This window comes from Puma concolor, chromosome D2 (genome assembly GCF_028749965.1).
Source record: "Puma concolor isolate L17-30 chromosome D2, mPumCon1.1.hap2, whole genome shotgun sequence".
Lineage (NCBI taxonomy): Eukaryota > Metazoa > Chordata > Mammalia > Carnivora > Felidae > Puma > Puma concolor.
The window spans coordinates 81,557,093-81,572,356 of NC_141677.1; the positions used below are offsets into that span (position 1 = coordinate 81,557,093).

General features: G+C 59.1%; 1 protein-coding gene across 5 annotated transcripts in view; it reads right to left on the reverse strand.

The window, feature by feature from the left end:
* Window positions 1-51: 51 nt before the first annotated feature.
* CTBP2 (C-terminal binding protein 2) overlaps window positions 52-15,264 on the reverse strand; it is a 161,669-nt gene continuing 146,456 nt past the window's right edge. For all 5 annotated transcript variants that reach the window (XM_086681123.1, XM_086681124.1, XM_086681125.1 and 2 more), the window contains 8 exons: window positions 12,582-12,736; window positions 12,243-12,387; window positions 8,724-8,930; window positions 5,316-5,530; window positions 4,716-4,846; window positions 4,026-4,153; window positions 3,168-3,285; window positions 52-1,461 (listed from right to left, as the gene is read on the reverse strand). In XM_086681123.1, the coding sequence (XP_086537249.1) occupies window positions 1,281-1,461; window positions 3,168-3,285; window positions 4,026-4,153; window positions 4,716-4,846; window positions 5,316-5,530; window positions 8,724-8,930; window positions 12,243-12,387; window positions 12,582-12,736 (1,280 nt within the window). In that variant the 3' untranslated portion in view covers window positions 52-1,280. The remainder of the gene's footprint in view (window positions 1,462-3,167; window positions 3,286-4,025; window positions 4,154-4,715; window positions 4,847-5,315; window positions 5,531-8,723; window positions 8,931-12,242; window positions 12,388-12,581; window positions 12,737-15,264) is intronic.

Genomic DNA, 15,264 nt, shown 5'->3' on the forward strand with positions numbered 1-15,264 from the left:
AAGTAGAGAACTTTTACATGGGTGAGATGTACTTGAATTTCAGAACTTAACAAATTTTTATTACTTTTTATTGAAAACTGCACTGAACGCTATATGTCCACCTTTACAATAAACAAATACAGGAACGGTGACTCACACGAAAACAAAACAGTTCCGATAGCCATTATTTTTCTGTTTGGGACAGTTTTAAAGGTTTTTTTTTTTTTTTTTCTTTTTGTCACAAAAACAGGAATGTACCTATACAAAGGCTCAAAATAGGCCATCTTTTAAACAAAAAGGCGATGATTCACAAAAGACTATGAATATAACATGTAACTAGTTGATACAAATCTAATAGGATTTGTTAAAATCAGTCACATCTAATAACACACCTGAAGTGTTCTTGTATAAAATATCACGTGAAGAAAAGAAGACTTTATCAATGTCTAAAAAAGTGGGTTTGTTCATAGACAATCTGACAAGTTACCATAAAAAGTGTTTCCTGAGACATAAGGAAATGCAACATTATTTTTCTTGAACTCTTTTAGCTCAAGACTTTCCACTCAATAAAATAGCTGAGGATCTGAAACTGAGAAAATATATTTGAGTACAAACAGCTTGTGAAACTTAATACTTTTTTTTCTTTTTTCTTTTTCTTTTTTTTTTTTTTTTTTTGCATCATCAGAGGGTATTACTGACTTCACAACCAACTCGCCCGCTCAGTATGCAGTTCAGATGGGAGAGAGGCTTCTGTACAGGAGGCTGTATGGTCCTCGATCCTATGCTTGCGGTTGTGTGACACAGGCCAACAGTCTCCTCCCCATCTTGTAGTAACTGAATCTTCCTATTAGCAAAAGAGGTCACCAGCCCCCACGGACCGAAGGGACTAGAGTCATAGGAGGGGGATTTCCTCTTAGCATTTTTTATTTTGACGTTTGGAACTTCAGATGCAACATTCTAGAGCAAGGTGTTGAGGACCTGCTGTGCCCAAGGGGCTGATAAAGGAAAAAGATCTATTTATTCTTTGTGATTTGATGCACAGATGAAGAACGTAACACACAATAACAGAAGTTGGTCGTTAATAAATCACGTCCTAGTCTTTTCAGCGCTTCCGTAACCAGACGACAGCTTCTGCTTCCCCGCGTCTCGGCGTCTAGCTCGTATGTAACACTGCGACATCAGTGAGGCGTGTGTCCGGAATCGGTTAAAAAGACGGTCAGATTCCTTTTCCTTAGTTCATCTATTTGTCACTGTCTCTTGGTCCCAGGTTTATCTGAAGGATGACCGTTCGTCATTCTCTGCTATTGCTCATTGGGGTGCTCTCTATTGTCCCCGTGTTTTGTAGGCTGGTTGGGAGAGGGAGCTTGGGAAGGGTGTGCCACGGTGGGGAGATTGTGAGTCACCGGGATGCCTCCGGGGATGATCCCTTCCATGGCCGCAGGAAGTCCTCCGGGAGCCACGCCCACGATGCCTGGCGGGTATCTGAGGAGCACACACAGAAAGGGCCAGTGAGTCCCGGGCTGGAAGTGGCCAAGCTCTTGGCTCTGCCTGCTTCGGGTTGGTTTTTTAGGAGTTACTTTGTCACCCCTTACCCCCAACGCAAGGAGACCTCTATGTGAAAAATCTAAAGCGCGGACGTGTAACTCGCAATGAAGTCTGTTTAGTTCAATCTGGAAGCTTCCTGTCGCACAACAGGACCAGCCCGTACTACATTTGGGAAATACTTTGCACAAAAAAGACACATCGATGCTTTTAATGACTTGCCAACAGGCAGTATGAAGTCCTCTTTGATAGTTAAGTGCGGCCTCCTAGGCGAGCTAGCTCCGTGCTGTCGTGGCCTGGACACAGCGGCAGGGGGAGAGGGGAGCTGGTGGTGGGCCATCTGACGTCGCGGGCACACAAGTCGCTGTGTGTGCAAGGACACGTGGCATTAAGCCGCCTACAGAACATACGGTTCTTAGGCAAATGTGAGTCAGTGTATTTAAACATCCCTAGGATGAAACATACTTAGGGGCAGGTGCTTTAGAATTCCAAGACTCCTCCTCAAAGGTATCAAGCCCTTTATTCCTGGCTCCCCTCCTGTAGCCTGTCACAACACAAGTGTTCAGCGCTCAAAAATCCCAGACTCGGGTGAATAGGATCCTGTGAGCGACAGCCCCTCAAGCAGAAGTATTCCGAGGGGCCACGGGGTCTTGGTCTGTCAAAAGTAAGAATTAACGCTGTGGCCTCTAAAGGACAACAGTGCGGAGCGGGAACCAGGGTCCGGCACTGATAGGGAAGCCAGGAGACCGTGAAGAAAGCAGCATAACTTCCCCCGAGTCCGGGCCTGCATGGGTGGGTCCCACTACACGAGCTGTGTTTCTATGTCCCCGGCCCCGGTGGTTAGAGCGGTGGTTTGCAACAGGGGATGTTAGGCAACAGCTAGAGCCATTTCCGGTTATTCCGGTTGGAAGTGCGAGGCACTGGTGGAGGGCAGGGCCTCCGCTGCGCGCCCCACGATGCACGGGACGGGTTCCCAGGAGAGAATGATCTGGCCTGGTATGTGAATACTGCCAGGGATGGGGCAACTGTGCGTTCCAGTAAACAAGACAAAGACTTCCTTCTGGAGTGCTCAAGGCTGCGGCTCCTTTATGAAGCAGGAACAGTGATTCTGTGAGCCCAGCACGGCGGGGAAAAGAGAGCCAGGGGAAATGACCACCAGTGAAATTCTGCTCCCTTCTAAGGGGCTGTGGCTCGTGTCCCCGGAGCAGATGCCCCTGCACTGCCTCCATCACACATGCCCCGGGCCAAGCTTTCTCGTCACTGAGAACCCGTGCGTTGCGGGCACTCTCCCCAGTCGAAAGCACCAGGCTCTGGGCCAGAGGATTCAAACCAGAAAGAGTCACCAACATGCCCTTTCACTTGAAAATCTTTCCGGTACCTTTTCACCTAGAAGCCCTCTGGTTTTGCAGTGGCCTGGAATGCAGTGGGGGTTCTTGCAGCGATCAGACCCACTCCTCCTTTTATAAATAGGAGCCCGGACTCGAGGCTGCATCCGAGAGTTGTGTTTGCTCCATAGAAATTGGGCATCGGAACGAAGGACTGTAGAGATCATGCCGGGAGCACTCAGGTCGGGTAGCTGATGCCACTCTCCTCCCATCTCCCCTGAGCGGCACACCAGCCTCGGCCAATGCCATCCCGCTCCTCACCTGTATGTGGCGCCGTTGAGCTCCGGATGAATGGCTTGCTGATCTATTACTGACCAGGGAGCTGTTGTGACGAAGAATTCCTTGTTCACACAGTTTCTTAAGCTTTCGGGGATGCGACCTGGAACACGATGATTAAAATGAATCCTATGTGTTTAAAAAAATTTTTTTTTTAATGTTTGTTTATTTTTGAGAGAGACAGAGACAGAATGCGAGTGGGTTGGGGCAGAGAGAGAGGGAGACACAGAACCCGAATCAGGCTCCAGGGCTCCGAGCTGTCAGCACAGAGCCTGACGCAGGGCTCGAACCCACAAGCCGTGAGATCATGACCTGAGCCAAAGTTGGGTGCTCAACCGACTGAGCCACTCAGGCGTCCCAGAATCCTATGTGTTTTGTAAGGAGTGAGTTAAATATTCTACTTCGTAGCTGGTACTGGTGAGAACCACCTACAATGTTTGAACTGACGGTAGTCTGACTGTAAAGTGTCTTTATAATAAGAGGGCCAACCCTTCGAGTTTCAGAAAATGTGCCGTGTTCCAGGGCCCACACACCAAACTCTTCACCCCAGACATCAGCCAGAGCACAAAGGAGCTCGGGGTCCCTCTGCAGTTCGCACGCTTATGATGGCCAACGAGAGAGGAAATTGGTTTTGTCTGAAATTCAGTTCAGGGCTCGAATAAACTGCGTCAATTCGTTCAAAATGGAATCAACTTGATCCCTAAACTCTCTCTGCCCGTCACAAGCCTCCGTCACCCCTCCCGCGTGTGTGTGTGTGTGTGTGTGTTACCAGTACCAGGAGCACCTGAACCGCGGGGCTCACGCCAGGCGCCGGCTGCAAGGGGGTGCAGAGGGAGGGCTCACCTGTGATGGCCCGGCGGATCTCGGTGGCGGCGGCCTCCCGCATCTCCAGTGAGGCTTGCTCACTATACCAAGCTGTGTGGGGCGTACAAATGAGATTCGGTGCATCTTTCAAGGGACCCTGAGCAAAGCTGGACAAATGTACAAAAACGCAGCAAATGAGAAAACGTGAATATCAACCCCTATCCTATTCGTCAAAAGGGAGCTCCCGCCCGGGTGGAGGATGGGCTCTTTGGCTTGTGTAGAGGAACGTTTGGTAGTATGTCTCCTAAAGGCTGGGAGTTTAAGAACGTATCAAGACTCTTATAAGGGGTGTCAGGAGTGATAAGGGACTCAGAACGGAGGAGGAACCATCTAAGCAGGACTGGCCAGCCGGTCTCTAAGAATCAATGGCCCAGGGGACAGAGGAAGCCTTGGCCGGCCAACACACCATTCTTCTTCCTTTCAGACGCCTTCTGCCTCCCCCCGGGGGCCCTCTGGCTCTCCCACGCTCGCTTCAAGTACAGCATAGCCCTCAGGACAGAGGCCGGAGAATGTCTCTCCTTTCCTGCCCAAGGAGCTGCTTCTCTGGGAAAGTGCCCCAAGTTCACGGTGGGGGCGGGGGCAGCCAGGTATAGAAGTGGGCCCTGGGAGTTCCTGGAGTGAGGCCGGGAGCTGGGGGTAACACGCGTGCCAGCAGCCCGCCAGGCTCACCTGAAAGGCTCCGATTCGTGCACGTCGAGGGCTGCCCCTCGTATCCTGCCTTCCTTGAGGGCTTGCGCTAAGGCCTTCTCGTCCACCAGCCCGCCGCGGGCCGCGTTCACTAGGAAAGCTCCTTGCCTCATCTGTGGGAGGAAGGAAGAGCCGTTAGATGCCACCACGCCGGAAGGCACCTGTACTGCGGTTTCGAGACGCCAGCCACGGCCCAGAGGAGTTCTGTCCACCTGGCTACTGAACGCGTGTGCAGCACTTGGGACGAAGGCAGTGTGGTGTCTCAGCGACAGCTGGAGGCAGCTGGGTCAAGTTTCTGCCGATCCCGAGAGAGGGCCGGAGGGCAGGCCGGTTGGAGCTGTGACCGGTCCCCTGCCTGTCGCTGCCTGGAGGCCAAACCTCATTAAGGCAGGTCCCTGCTGGGTAGCTCCTGCCAGTCCCAGCTCCACCTGGCCCATCCTGCCGAGGGGCCTCACCTGGCTTCTCATTCACGTCTTAGGGGACTGTCTTCCTTTTTTGCCAGTGTGTCCACGGACCGTTTCCCGTCCCCCTTTTGGTTCTGATGGACGTTTCCGGGGGCTGAGGGGATCTAGGTCCCGTTACCTGCTTTATAGTAAAGTCATTGATGAGGTGGTGGTTATGTTCGTTGAGATTACAGTGCAAGGAGACACAGTCGCTCTGGTACAGTAAGTCCTGCAGGGTGTAGACCCTCTGTACGCCCAGGGACCGCTCTATCCCATCCTGCAAGTAGGGGTCATAAAATAGGACGCTGAATCCGAAGGCCTTGGCTCGAACAGCAACCGCCTGCCCCGTGCGACCTGTGCAGAGAGAGAGAGTCCGAGTGAGCGAGTGCGCGGTGCTCCGGGTGCCAGGCCTTGCGTGGGCCCCAGCGTCGCTGCCCCCGCTATTTCTGGGGGCCGGAGCCGGCACCTGGACCCAGCCCTGTGCCCAACGGTTGGGGACGCTGCAGGCTTGCGCTGCTCAGCTTAGTGGGGCTGCAGGGCGTGGCCGGCTACCTGGGTGAAGAGGAAAGGGCTTTTTGCTTGCATTGAGGTACTTTTTTTTTTTTTTAACTTCCTATTACGTACATTTTAAACCCAGAAAGAGTGTTCTAGTGAACTCCACCTACCCCAGCCATCAACGATATCCTCAAGGTCACGAATCACCCCTCCCCTCTGTTTCCGTGGGCACAGCAGGCTTCCTAACCCGGGCTTGCTTTCTCTAGACATCGAGGGCAGGAGCCGGGAACGTTCTCTTGCCAGCTAGCAACGGGTTTGCTCCCGGAAGGGGCAAAGCAATCGACACGAACCAGGGGAGAGCGGCCTGGACACAAACTGGCGAGGGGAACCACTTTGATGGGGGGTGGGGGGTGGAGGCATGTCCCTGTCGGGCTAATTCTCAGGTGTGCGGGGGTGCCCCGACCCGCGGGGGAGGCCCCACGCCCCTCTCTAAGCAGGTCAGAACCCCGTACCACCTACCGGGACACGGAGGCCTCCCTGACTCCCACGCGGCGGTCATTGGCACAAACCCCCCGAACCCCAGGGGCGGCGAGCAAATCCTGCTTTCCAGAGCGGTTTTCAGCTTGAAAACGCAGTGGTGTGAGTGATGCTTGCACGGGCTCGGGCGGGAAGTGTGCACAGTCCATCTTTATCTAAAACCACTGCTCAACTGTGCAGGGGAGGGGGGGACAAGGAAGGTGTCCCTTTCCAAACGAGGAAGCCTGCGTGGGGGCGACTTGGTGGCGGAGGTTTCAGGAGGTCATTCTGTAGGACGGCCGCAGGGTGATCGGCAGCTGGCCGTCCCTCCTGGCCCCCTCCTTCCACGTCCCCGCTTGGATGCGGCGAAGCACGAACCCCAGCCACACCCCCCCCAGGGGAGGCAGGTGACCTGAGGTGACACACTGGAGGCGGGTGTGGCAGTGGCCTACAAGACCCCCGATGCACCTGAAATACGGGACCACGGGCCCCCACGCAGGGCGGCTGGGGGCTCACACCCAACAGTGAGGCCCCCACCCTTCCCCCACCTCACGGGCCCCCAGCCCCCTGCTTTACTTCCACGTCCTGACACACTTTGCTTCAGATGGGGTTTCCCGGCTGCGGCTCTGGGGGCCGGGGAGCAGCCCGCCCAGATTTCACCAGGGGCGCTGCTACCTGTGCGTGACTTCCCTGACCCTCACCTTTTCCCGGGCTTCTACCTAGGCCGTGAGGTGTCGTGAAAGTCTCTACAAGACTGGAGGACTTCACTCCGTTCCTGACTTGGTCAAGACGGAGCCCTGCAGGAGGAAGGGCCAATGGCCTCGGCCTTCAGAAAGCATACAGGTGTCGTCACCATTGGCTGGCTGGCCCTTCCGGTTTTTGTGCAACTTCCCGACTTGGTGGCTGTCCTCGAGCACCGTCCCACCGCCAGCCCGGGCTGGGGCCACGCTGGGGACCTGCCCGCCGCACGCTCCAGGTTCTGCTGCGGCTTCTCAGCCGAGCCCCGGGCAGGCGAAGGCTTTCGGCCCCCGAGGCAGCCGTGGCCGCCTACCTCTGCGCCCCCTCCCACCCCCTCCCAAAGCTGCAGTTCTGGAAGGCGGCAAGGAGACGTCACAATCAGAGTGCATGGAGAATGTGGCAGGTGCTGGATTATAGTCCGGGGCACACGGGGCTCAAACCATGGGACTCGAGATACTGAAAGGGTCTTCAAAGGATGGGCGGCCTTCGAAGGGCTCGGCCAAAGAAACGACCCCAGGAAGAGCTTGGGGCCTGTGGCTGCTACCACGGGGCTGGGCCGCTGCGGGGGTGAAGGATGTGTGATGGGGGCGCCTGGGGGGCTCTGTTGGTTGATCTGACTCTTGATTTTGGCTCAGGTCACGATCCCGTGGTTCGTGAGTTTGAGCTCTGCGTCGGGCTCTGTGCAGACAGTGCGGGGCCTGCTTGGGATTCTCTCTCTCCTTCTCTGCCCCTCCCCCACTTGCACATCCCTCTCTCTCTCTCTCTCTCTCTCAAAATAAATAAACTTAGAAAAAAAACAGAAGAATGCCCAATGTTCTAAGTAAGAACCACGTCCAAGAGCCACTTGGCAGAACGGGAGGCCTCCGGGCACCAGCAGAGGGCGCCGCGGGCCTCACACTCCGCATGTGCGTCTCCTAGGGTCCTTTGTAGGAAAGTACGCCAGCCTCCGTCGTACGGAGTTTTAGAATTCCTGCGTGAGTGTGATCACCCCCGACACCTGGGTTCTTAGACCCGGGGAGTTAGAAAGATGTGCGCCCCCTGAAGAAACCCAGCTCCTCCTGCCTTGTTCAAGCTGGCACCCGGGCCGTCCCAGCAGTCCTGACCCTCGGTCTTCCGGAAGCAGAGCCCTGAGCTAAGGATAAGTGACGGTTTGGGGAGCCCTCTGGAAGCCAGCCCAGCACTTACTACCCGGGCCGTGCTTCTCATGCCTTCTTTGCGTCCTAAGAGGCAGCCCTGTGTATCGCTTCCTTCCCGATGTACAGACTGGGACACTGAGGCAGGGAGGTCGGTTAATCTCCTCAACCATGGAGTGGCCAAGTGGTGGGGAGGAGACTCAGCAAACACAAGCAAGCACCCCCGCCCCCCCGCCGTGCGCAGTGTGGGACCCACCCGAGCCCCTGTGTTGCTGACGCTGCATCATCGGGCTGCTTCCTGTCATAGCCCACCTGGTCCTTGATAACCTGCCCCAAATACGCCCCGGGCCACCGGCTGTCGCCAGGAAGACCTCTTCCTGCCCCCCGACCCCAGGTGAGCTTTCTAAGCTGGTGACCTGACCATGCCACCTGTGCCACTGTCTGGCTCGAGATCCTTCAGTGACGCCCTACTGTCACCCCGGCCTGGTGCGCGGGGAACTCGTCCACTTGGCTCAGCCCCTGCTGCCACCCACCCAGCCACGGCAGACACAGCCGCCCAGACAGGGGAGCTCCCTCATCGGTCTCGCCCCCACCAGCCTTGGCTCCTCCAGCTCCCAGGGGACCGGCCACGGTGGGCGGGGACAGGGCTGGGCAGCGCCACATACCGAAGCCGATGAGGCCCAGCGTCTCCCCGCGGATGCGGGCTGCTCCCGAGGCGACCTCCCGGATCTGCTCGACGCTCTGGACCCGCGTGCCTTCCCGCAGCGCCTGGTACAGCCACGTGTTCCTCCGGTACAGGTTGAGGATGTGGCAGATGGTCGAGTCGGCCGTCTCTTCCACCGCCGCGGACGGGATGTTGCACACGGCGATCCCTGGGGAGGACAGGGCCGGGCCCGGTTCTGTGGGGAGGCTCCGGGACTCCGGGGCACCCGGCTGAGGGGCGGGGGCGGCAGGCAGAGGGGCCGCAGACCGTGACCCCAGGCAGGGCCGGGTCTCCGAGGCCTGCCTGTCGCCTCGGGGACGCTGACCCCCCCGGCTCTGACGCTCAGGGGCCTTCAGCCCCCAGGCTTGGCTCACCCCCAGGTCCCCTACCCGTCCCGCGTCCGGCCCCCCCTTTGCTTCTAGACCCCGTGTTTCTGGGAAGCAAGCAGTGGGCAGCTGGTGAGGGCACGCCCACAGGCCCTGTGGCCGAGAGCCTGAAGGAACCACCCGAAGTCTTGGGCAGGAAGCGCTGGGAAACAGGACCCAGGACCATCCGTAACGAGCACCCCCATTCTAGCAGCTGTGTTTCCACCCCATGAGGGCTGCCCAGAGGGCCAGGGTCTCAGCGACGCCCTCAGGAAGACCGCTCAGAGGATGAAAGCGCCCACGAGCACATCATTCTACCTGGCCCATCTGGCCACGGCCACCTGCCGGGGGACAAAGCGTCTGACATCCTGGCTGACCAACCTTCCCCAAGCTGGAGGTCAGTCGTCTTGTGGAACAGCCACGGTGTGGCCTACACTTCACTTGAAATAGCCGGGCCTACAATTCGGGCAGCGCTGGAAGCCATGGTTTATCAGTCTGGACAGATGCAGGCAGATGCCAGGATTTAAGGGAACCTTCTGGCATTTGGGCTGGTTTTCATTCCTCTGAGGAACCTGAAGTGTTCCGGCCAAAGCCCAGCAGGACAAGAGCTGAGCGCGGACCCTCCACCCCCCCTCCCCCGCCTGAGCCCCGAGAATGGCTGTACCCTGGGAGGGGATGTCCCAGAGAGGGGTCCCCAAGAGACAAAGGACTGTCCAGCCCTGAGGGCAACGGCACCTTCCTCCAAAAACTCTAAAGCCTCGCCAGCCCTCTAGAGGGGCTGACTCTTTCTAAACCCTCGGCAGGTCTGTGGGTGTGGTCTAGTCAGGGCAATTCTCCAAAGGCTTTTAGGACAAGCTTCTAACGCCCACAGGGCAGGAGTGGCAGCTGCCTGACCCCAAGAGCTGAGCTGCTTTTTCAGTCCATGTTTTCACTCTCCAGGGTCACCCCTCCAGAACCAGAGATAAAGGAGTTTGCTAGAAAGGCACACCAGGTGAGAGCCTGCGGGCTCCATGCCCTGGGGTCTCCAGCAACCTCCCACCTCCCCCAGTCCAGGCCTAGGCAGGTGCCACCTTTGTTTCCTGAGCATCGCCCTGCTCTCAACCCAGACCACCCATCTCAGGGCCTCCAGTGTGGTGGTCTGGTCCCCAGACGGCTCCAGTGTGCCCCGGGAAGGGAGCGCCCGCCCAGCAATGCCGCACCGCAGGCCCGACCCAGGACAACCCGCAGCCACGGGCCATTCTGTCCTCAACTGCGGAAGGTCTGGGTACAGAATGATCTGGGAAGTGCAACCTGCAGACAGGACAGAGGCCCAGAGGCGTCCCGGGCAGCTCCCGCATCAGACCGCATCAGGATCAATGAAAACACCAGGGCCGACATCCTTTAACGTTGTTCAAAACCGCAGGCCCCTGGGAACACCACCTCCTGGGGCCAGTGCGGACGTGTGGCCGGGTGAGGTGAGCACCTCTGGTTTTAGGGAGATGAGGGTCCCCTCCAGGCCCTGCCCGGCTGCGTGGTGGCATTTGCCAAGGGGAGGGGTGGCAAGTTTTGCTCAGGAGAACTTCCTGTATCTCGCTGGAGAGAAGTGGCTGGTTCCCGTCGAGGAAACTCAACACGAACATTTACCTTGAACCCAGGAGGCTGTGGCTGCCAGGAGCGGTTGGGGGGGGGGGGGGGTGTGGGCAGAAACACTGAAGAAATGGGAAGGCGTGCACAGGTACGCGCATCTGAGGACCCCCCAGCCCATTAAACCACATTCTCCGTCGCTGTTTGAACTTGGGATTTCAGCTCTACCAAGAGCACAAAATGAGTGGAACGTGAGGTCACCCCTTCCAGAGGGGTGCTGAGAGGAGCGGGGACCCAGGAAAGCCAGCGTCATCTCCCAAGCCACCTGCCACCCCGCCCCCACTTCCAGGAGGGGGCAGGGGAAGGAGGCAGGTGTTGGGGAATGACCACCTCTCGCCTGCTCCTCTCGGGTTCACCTGCGGGGCAACCCCACCTGCCACACGCACGTTCCCAGAGCACCTGGAACCACTACATAGCGGCACGGCAGGCTCAGCACCAGACAGGCTCCGCCATGGCCAGGCTCCCTCTCCCCAGCTCACCCTGCGGCTCAGGTATCAGGTGCTCCCCCAGTTCAGGGGAGGAAGCTAACCATTCAGAGAAACCCGGGACCTTCACTCAGAAGTCCGGGCTTGGACCTTGGGAGAGGAGGCTGGAGCCCGCTGGGGTTCCCAGGGCTGAAAAGGCAGCAGGTGGGCACCTGAGCCGAAGCCAGGGCTGCGGGACGCCTGCTGCACATGCTGGCACGTCCCTGGGGCCCACAGGGTGCTCAGAGGGCGCTGAGAGGCTGACTTGGGGGGGGTGGTGGGGAGGAAGACAGACCCCTGGCCCGTAGACGGCCCACCAGGGCCTCAGCACAGCCAAGGGCTGGGGGACTGGAAGGGCCTGGGTTCCTAGATTAGCAGCCTTGTGGCCTTGGGGCACCCTGCTCCTCACCAGGCACAGCACCGGCCCTCGCACCAAGGAGCAGATCCGGCGTATTTCAAACACACAGCAAGGACAGTGACCAGGGAGCTGATGTAGAGGGACCTTGGAGCCTCCCAAAGAGAGCAGGACAGCCCGGGGATGCTTACTATCAATGCTCTGCAAACACCCGACGCATACGGAGTCCACACCAGGTGCTGGGACAGGGAGGCCACGGTGCCACGGGCCTACCCCGGGGCGCCCACCTCCTGCCTCTGCCCTTCTGTGGTAACCCCCAGCGACAGGGCTCGACAGGAGGTGCCGGAGTCTGTGTGGACAGCAGCCCCTGGGAGGAGGAGGGTGGGGGGGCTCCGTGCCAGGACCGGAGGAGACCTACGGCCCCTCACTCCCCAAGGCCTAAGCCGCGCTCCCGGCATTGGTATTTCAGCATGATGGGTCCGCGCTGGCCAACACGGACCTGTGGCCACACACACACACGGTCCCCTCTGCAGGGAAGGGCTCCCAGTTCGTCTGGCTTCAGGTCCCTCACTTGCGAAGGCCGAGGCGAGCACAGCCACCAGGCGGGGCCGCCTGGCAAGGTCACCTCCCTGCGGCCAGAGCGGCAGGCGTGCGACCCAGCCCCGGGCACTCACCGAGCTCACCGGCAGCCTTGATGTCAACGTTGTCGTAGCCGCTGCCTATCCGCACGATTACCCTCAGGGCCTTGAACTTCTCCAGGTCCTCCCTGGTGAGGGTGATGGTGTGGTACATCATGGCGCCAACAGCTTCGTTTAATACCTGTGACGGGGGAAGCAGAACGCAGGCTGGAGCCTCGCCCCGTGTCCCCCATCGCCCTCGAGCCCGCAGCCGAGGATTTCAGCAGGGAAGCGACCGGCTGAGTGGCCCGTGGTTGTGTCGGGACTCTGCTGGTGACAACGGGGTGGGGGGGGGGGGGTTAGGGTTGGCCTGGGGGGGGGATGGGGGGCGCCCACCTTCTCGTGGATCTCCTGAGTGGACTGTGCGTCACAGAAGGCCACGGTGGCCAGGTCCTTCAGGATGGGCATCTCCACGGTGCAGTCTCTCCCATCGAGCAGCGCCACCAGGGGGCGGGGGTGCAGGGGGCCGTTCATGATCTGGGGGCGGATGCCTGTGAGGACGGCAGGGTGATGCGGCAGGTGGGCAGGGTGGCCTGTCCTCCACTGGTGGCTCTGCCCCGCCCCCACTCACACCTGTCGGCTCCACCCCTACCCACCTCCATCAGGCGCGGGGGGGGGGGGGGGGGGGGGGGGGGGGACTCCACAGCTCCCTCCCTACTCCCTGGGCCCCCGGGTTTCAAAGACCGCGGACTACTTGGGAGTCACTGGGGAAGATTCTGGGACGAGCCAAGGAGACCCAGAGAGAACATCTGTCCGCCGGGTCTGTCCAGGTGGGGGTCCGAGGGGGACCCGGGTCTCGGTGAGCCATCTCCAATGCTGTGCACAGGAACCACCGTGGTTCCTAACTCCACCGCCATGTGGAATCAGGCCAACAAGACACAACTGCCCCCTGCACCTGCTGGGGCCTGCGGGGGGGGGGGGGGGGCCTCCCCTCTGCTTCCCTGCCCCCACCTGCCCCCACTGTCCTTCCAAACAAACAAGAGGGACAGGTCATGGCTCCTGAGGAAATCCCTGGTAGAAACAGGCACCCTGGGCTCAGCTCATGACCCCTCTTCACCTGGGCCAGGTGGCGGGAGTCGTGCATGAGGGCGCACAGCTCTCTGGGGACTCGGGAGAGCAGAGAATTTCTCCGAGGACAGCAAAGCGAGCAGCCCCTCCACGGTCGGGTACCAGCATGTCAGAGAGGTCACGTGTCCTGCTGCCGTCAGACCAGGGACACCTGTCCCCACAGCTTGGGGGGTGGGGGCCAGGAGGCAGGCGGGGCCAGTTCTCCCTACACACTGCCGAAGTGCGGACTGTCCCCCTGCTCCAGGCCGACCAGCTGGCCCAACGGGGCAGAGCGACACCCCCAACCCAATCGAGAGAGGAGCGGAAGCCTGAGGTAGGCGCCCGAGGCTGCGTGTGAGCCCTGGCACGTCCTCCCCGGTGATGCGGGAACAGCATTTTCTCCAACAAAACCATTCCCTTCAAATCCACGTGCTGGCAAATCTTGGACCTCGTGCCCTCCCGCCCCGCCACCCCCACCCCCCTGCGGGACCCCGGGACCCAGACGGCCAAGGTGGAATGACTCCCGCTTTCTCGACACATCACGTGTGGACTGTCACAGGCTACAAGTAAAAAGGAGAAAGCTTCCCGCACATCTTCTGCTTTCAGATGTCAGGACAGGCTTGGACAGTGACCGGCACGTCAAGGCCGGGCTCAGTCTGTCTCGTTTCCTTCTTGCACAGAATGTACTTGTGCCGGCTCACGGGGCCTGCTGGGCATGGCTGGGCTCCTGGAGCCCCTGCCAGGAGCATGTGACGTTCCGGCCCTGGTGGCCTTTGTGTGACCACGGGGCATGGGGTGAAGGCTCCGGCAGAGGCTTGCACAGGCTGCGCTCAGCTGCGTGGTCTCCCGAAAGGTTCCTCTCCTGCCAGCCCTGCAAAGGCCGCTGGGGGTGCCAGTCGGGGCCCCAGACACGCGAAGCCCCTGCATGGCCAGAGAGGGCTCATCACGCAATGCGACATGCTTATGTAAGAAGCTGAAAGCGAAATCCCCACCTGGAGCCGTGTCCACATTCCCACCAGCACGTGGAGGTAGGGAGGGTGTCCCCGTGGTGCCCACATGACCGCTGCAGTGGCCTCTCTGCCCCGGGAGAGCACTCCCACGCCACAGCTGTGGCCTCCTGGGACAATCACCTCATTGAACGAGGAGCAGAGAAAAGGCTTTTGTCCTGGCCTCAGAAGGGGCCAGGGCGCAGGATTCCTCTGGGCAGCGCTTTCTCCATCCTGGGCCGGGATGCACCAGTGATCCAGTCCCTCCCAGTCTGCGAGTGCCAACAGCACTCCTGCCTAACCCACGCGGCTCCCCAGCGCAGGGCAGTCAAGTGAATCGAGCCCAACAGCCTCGGTACCAGGCAGGAAAACAGGAGGGACTCCCCCACCCCACGACTTCATCAGACCTTACCCCGCATGGCAGGTGGGGATCAGGGTGCCGAGGCGGTTTGTGCGCAGGGAGGGGTTGGTGAGCCCTCTGCTGGCGTTCTTCTTGGCTCAACTGGCAGGTAAGCCCCACAAGAGGTCAAGAGGAGTGTGTGCAAGTGGGAAGAAGGATTCCCCAGAGACCAAGGGTGCCATCTTGAGACAAGCCCCCCAAGACCCTGCCCTTTACCCCAACTCTGCAGAAGGAAGTGATGGACAGTAATTCACACGGTGGCCTACACCCTCTCATTTCATCCCTGAGATGGCAGCACCGTCCCCTTTAACAGATGAGAACACTGAGGCACAGAGTGGAAAGCGGCCCCTGGAAAGGGGGCGGGGGGGGGGGCTCGACGTGCTCACTAAAAAGCTCTTACCTCTCTGCCTGTCCTTTTGGCCAACGAAAGGGTGAGACTTTGACCCGTCCTTCTTCCACCAGACTCTTCTGCCCCTCCCCCTCCCTGCTACCAATCCCAGGGGCAGACTCCCATGGACTGGGGGTCTTCCACTGTGTGGTCAGATTGGCCCACCTGTCCCAAGCTGTCCCCCCTACAGGGTGCAGA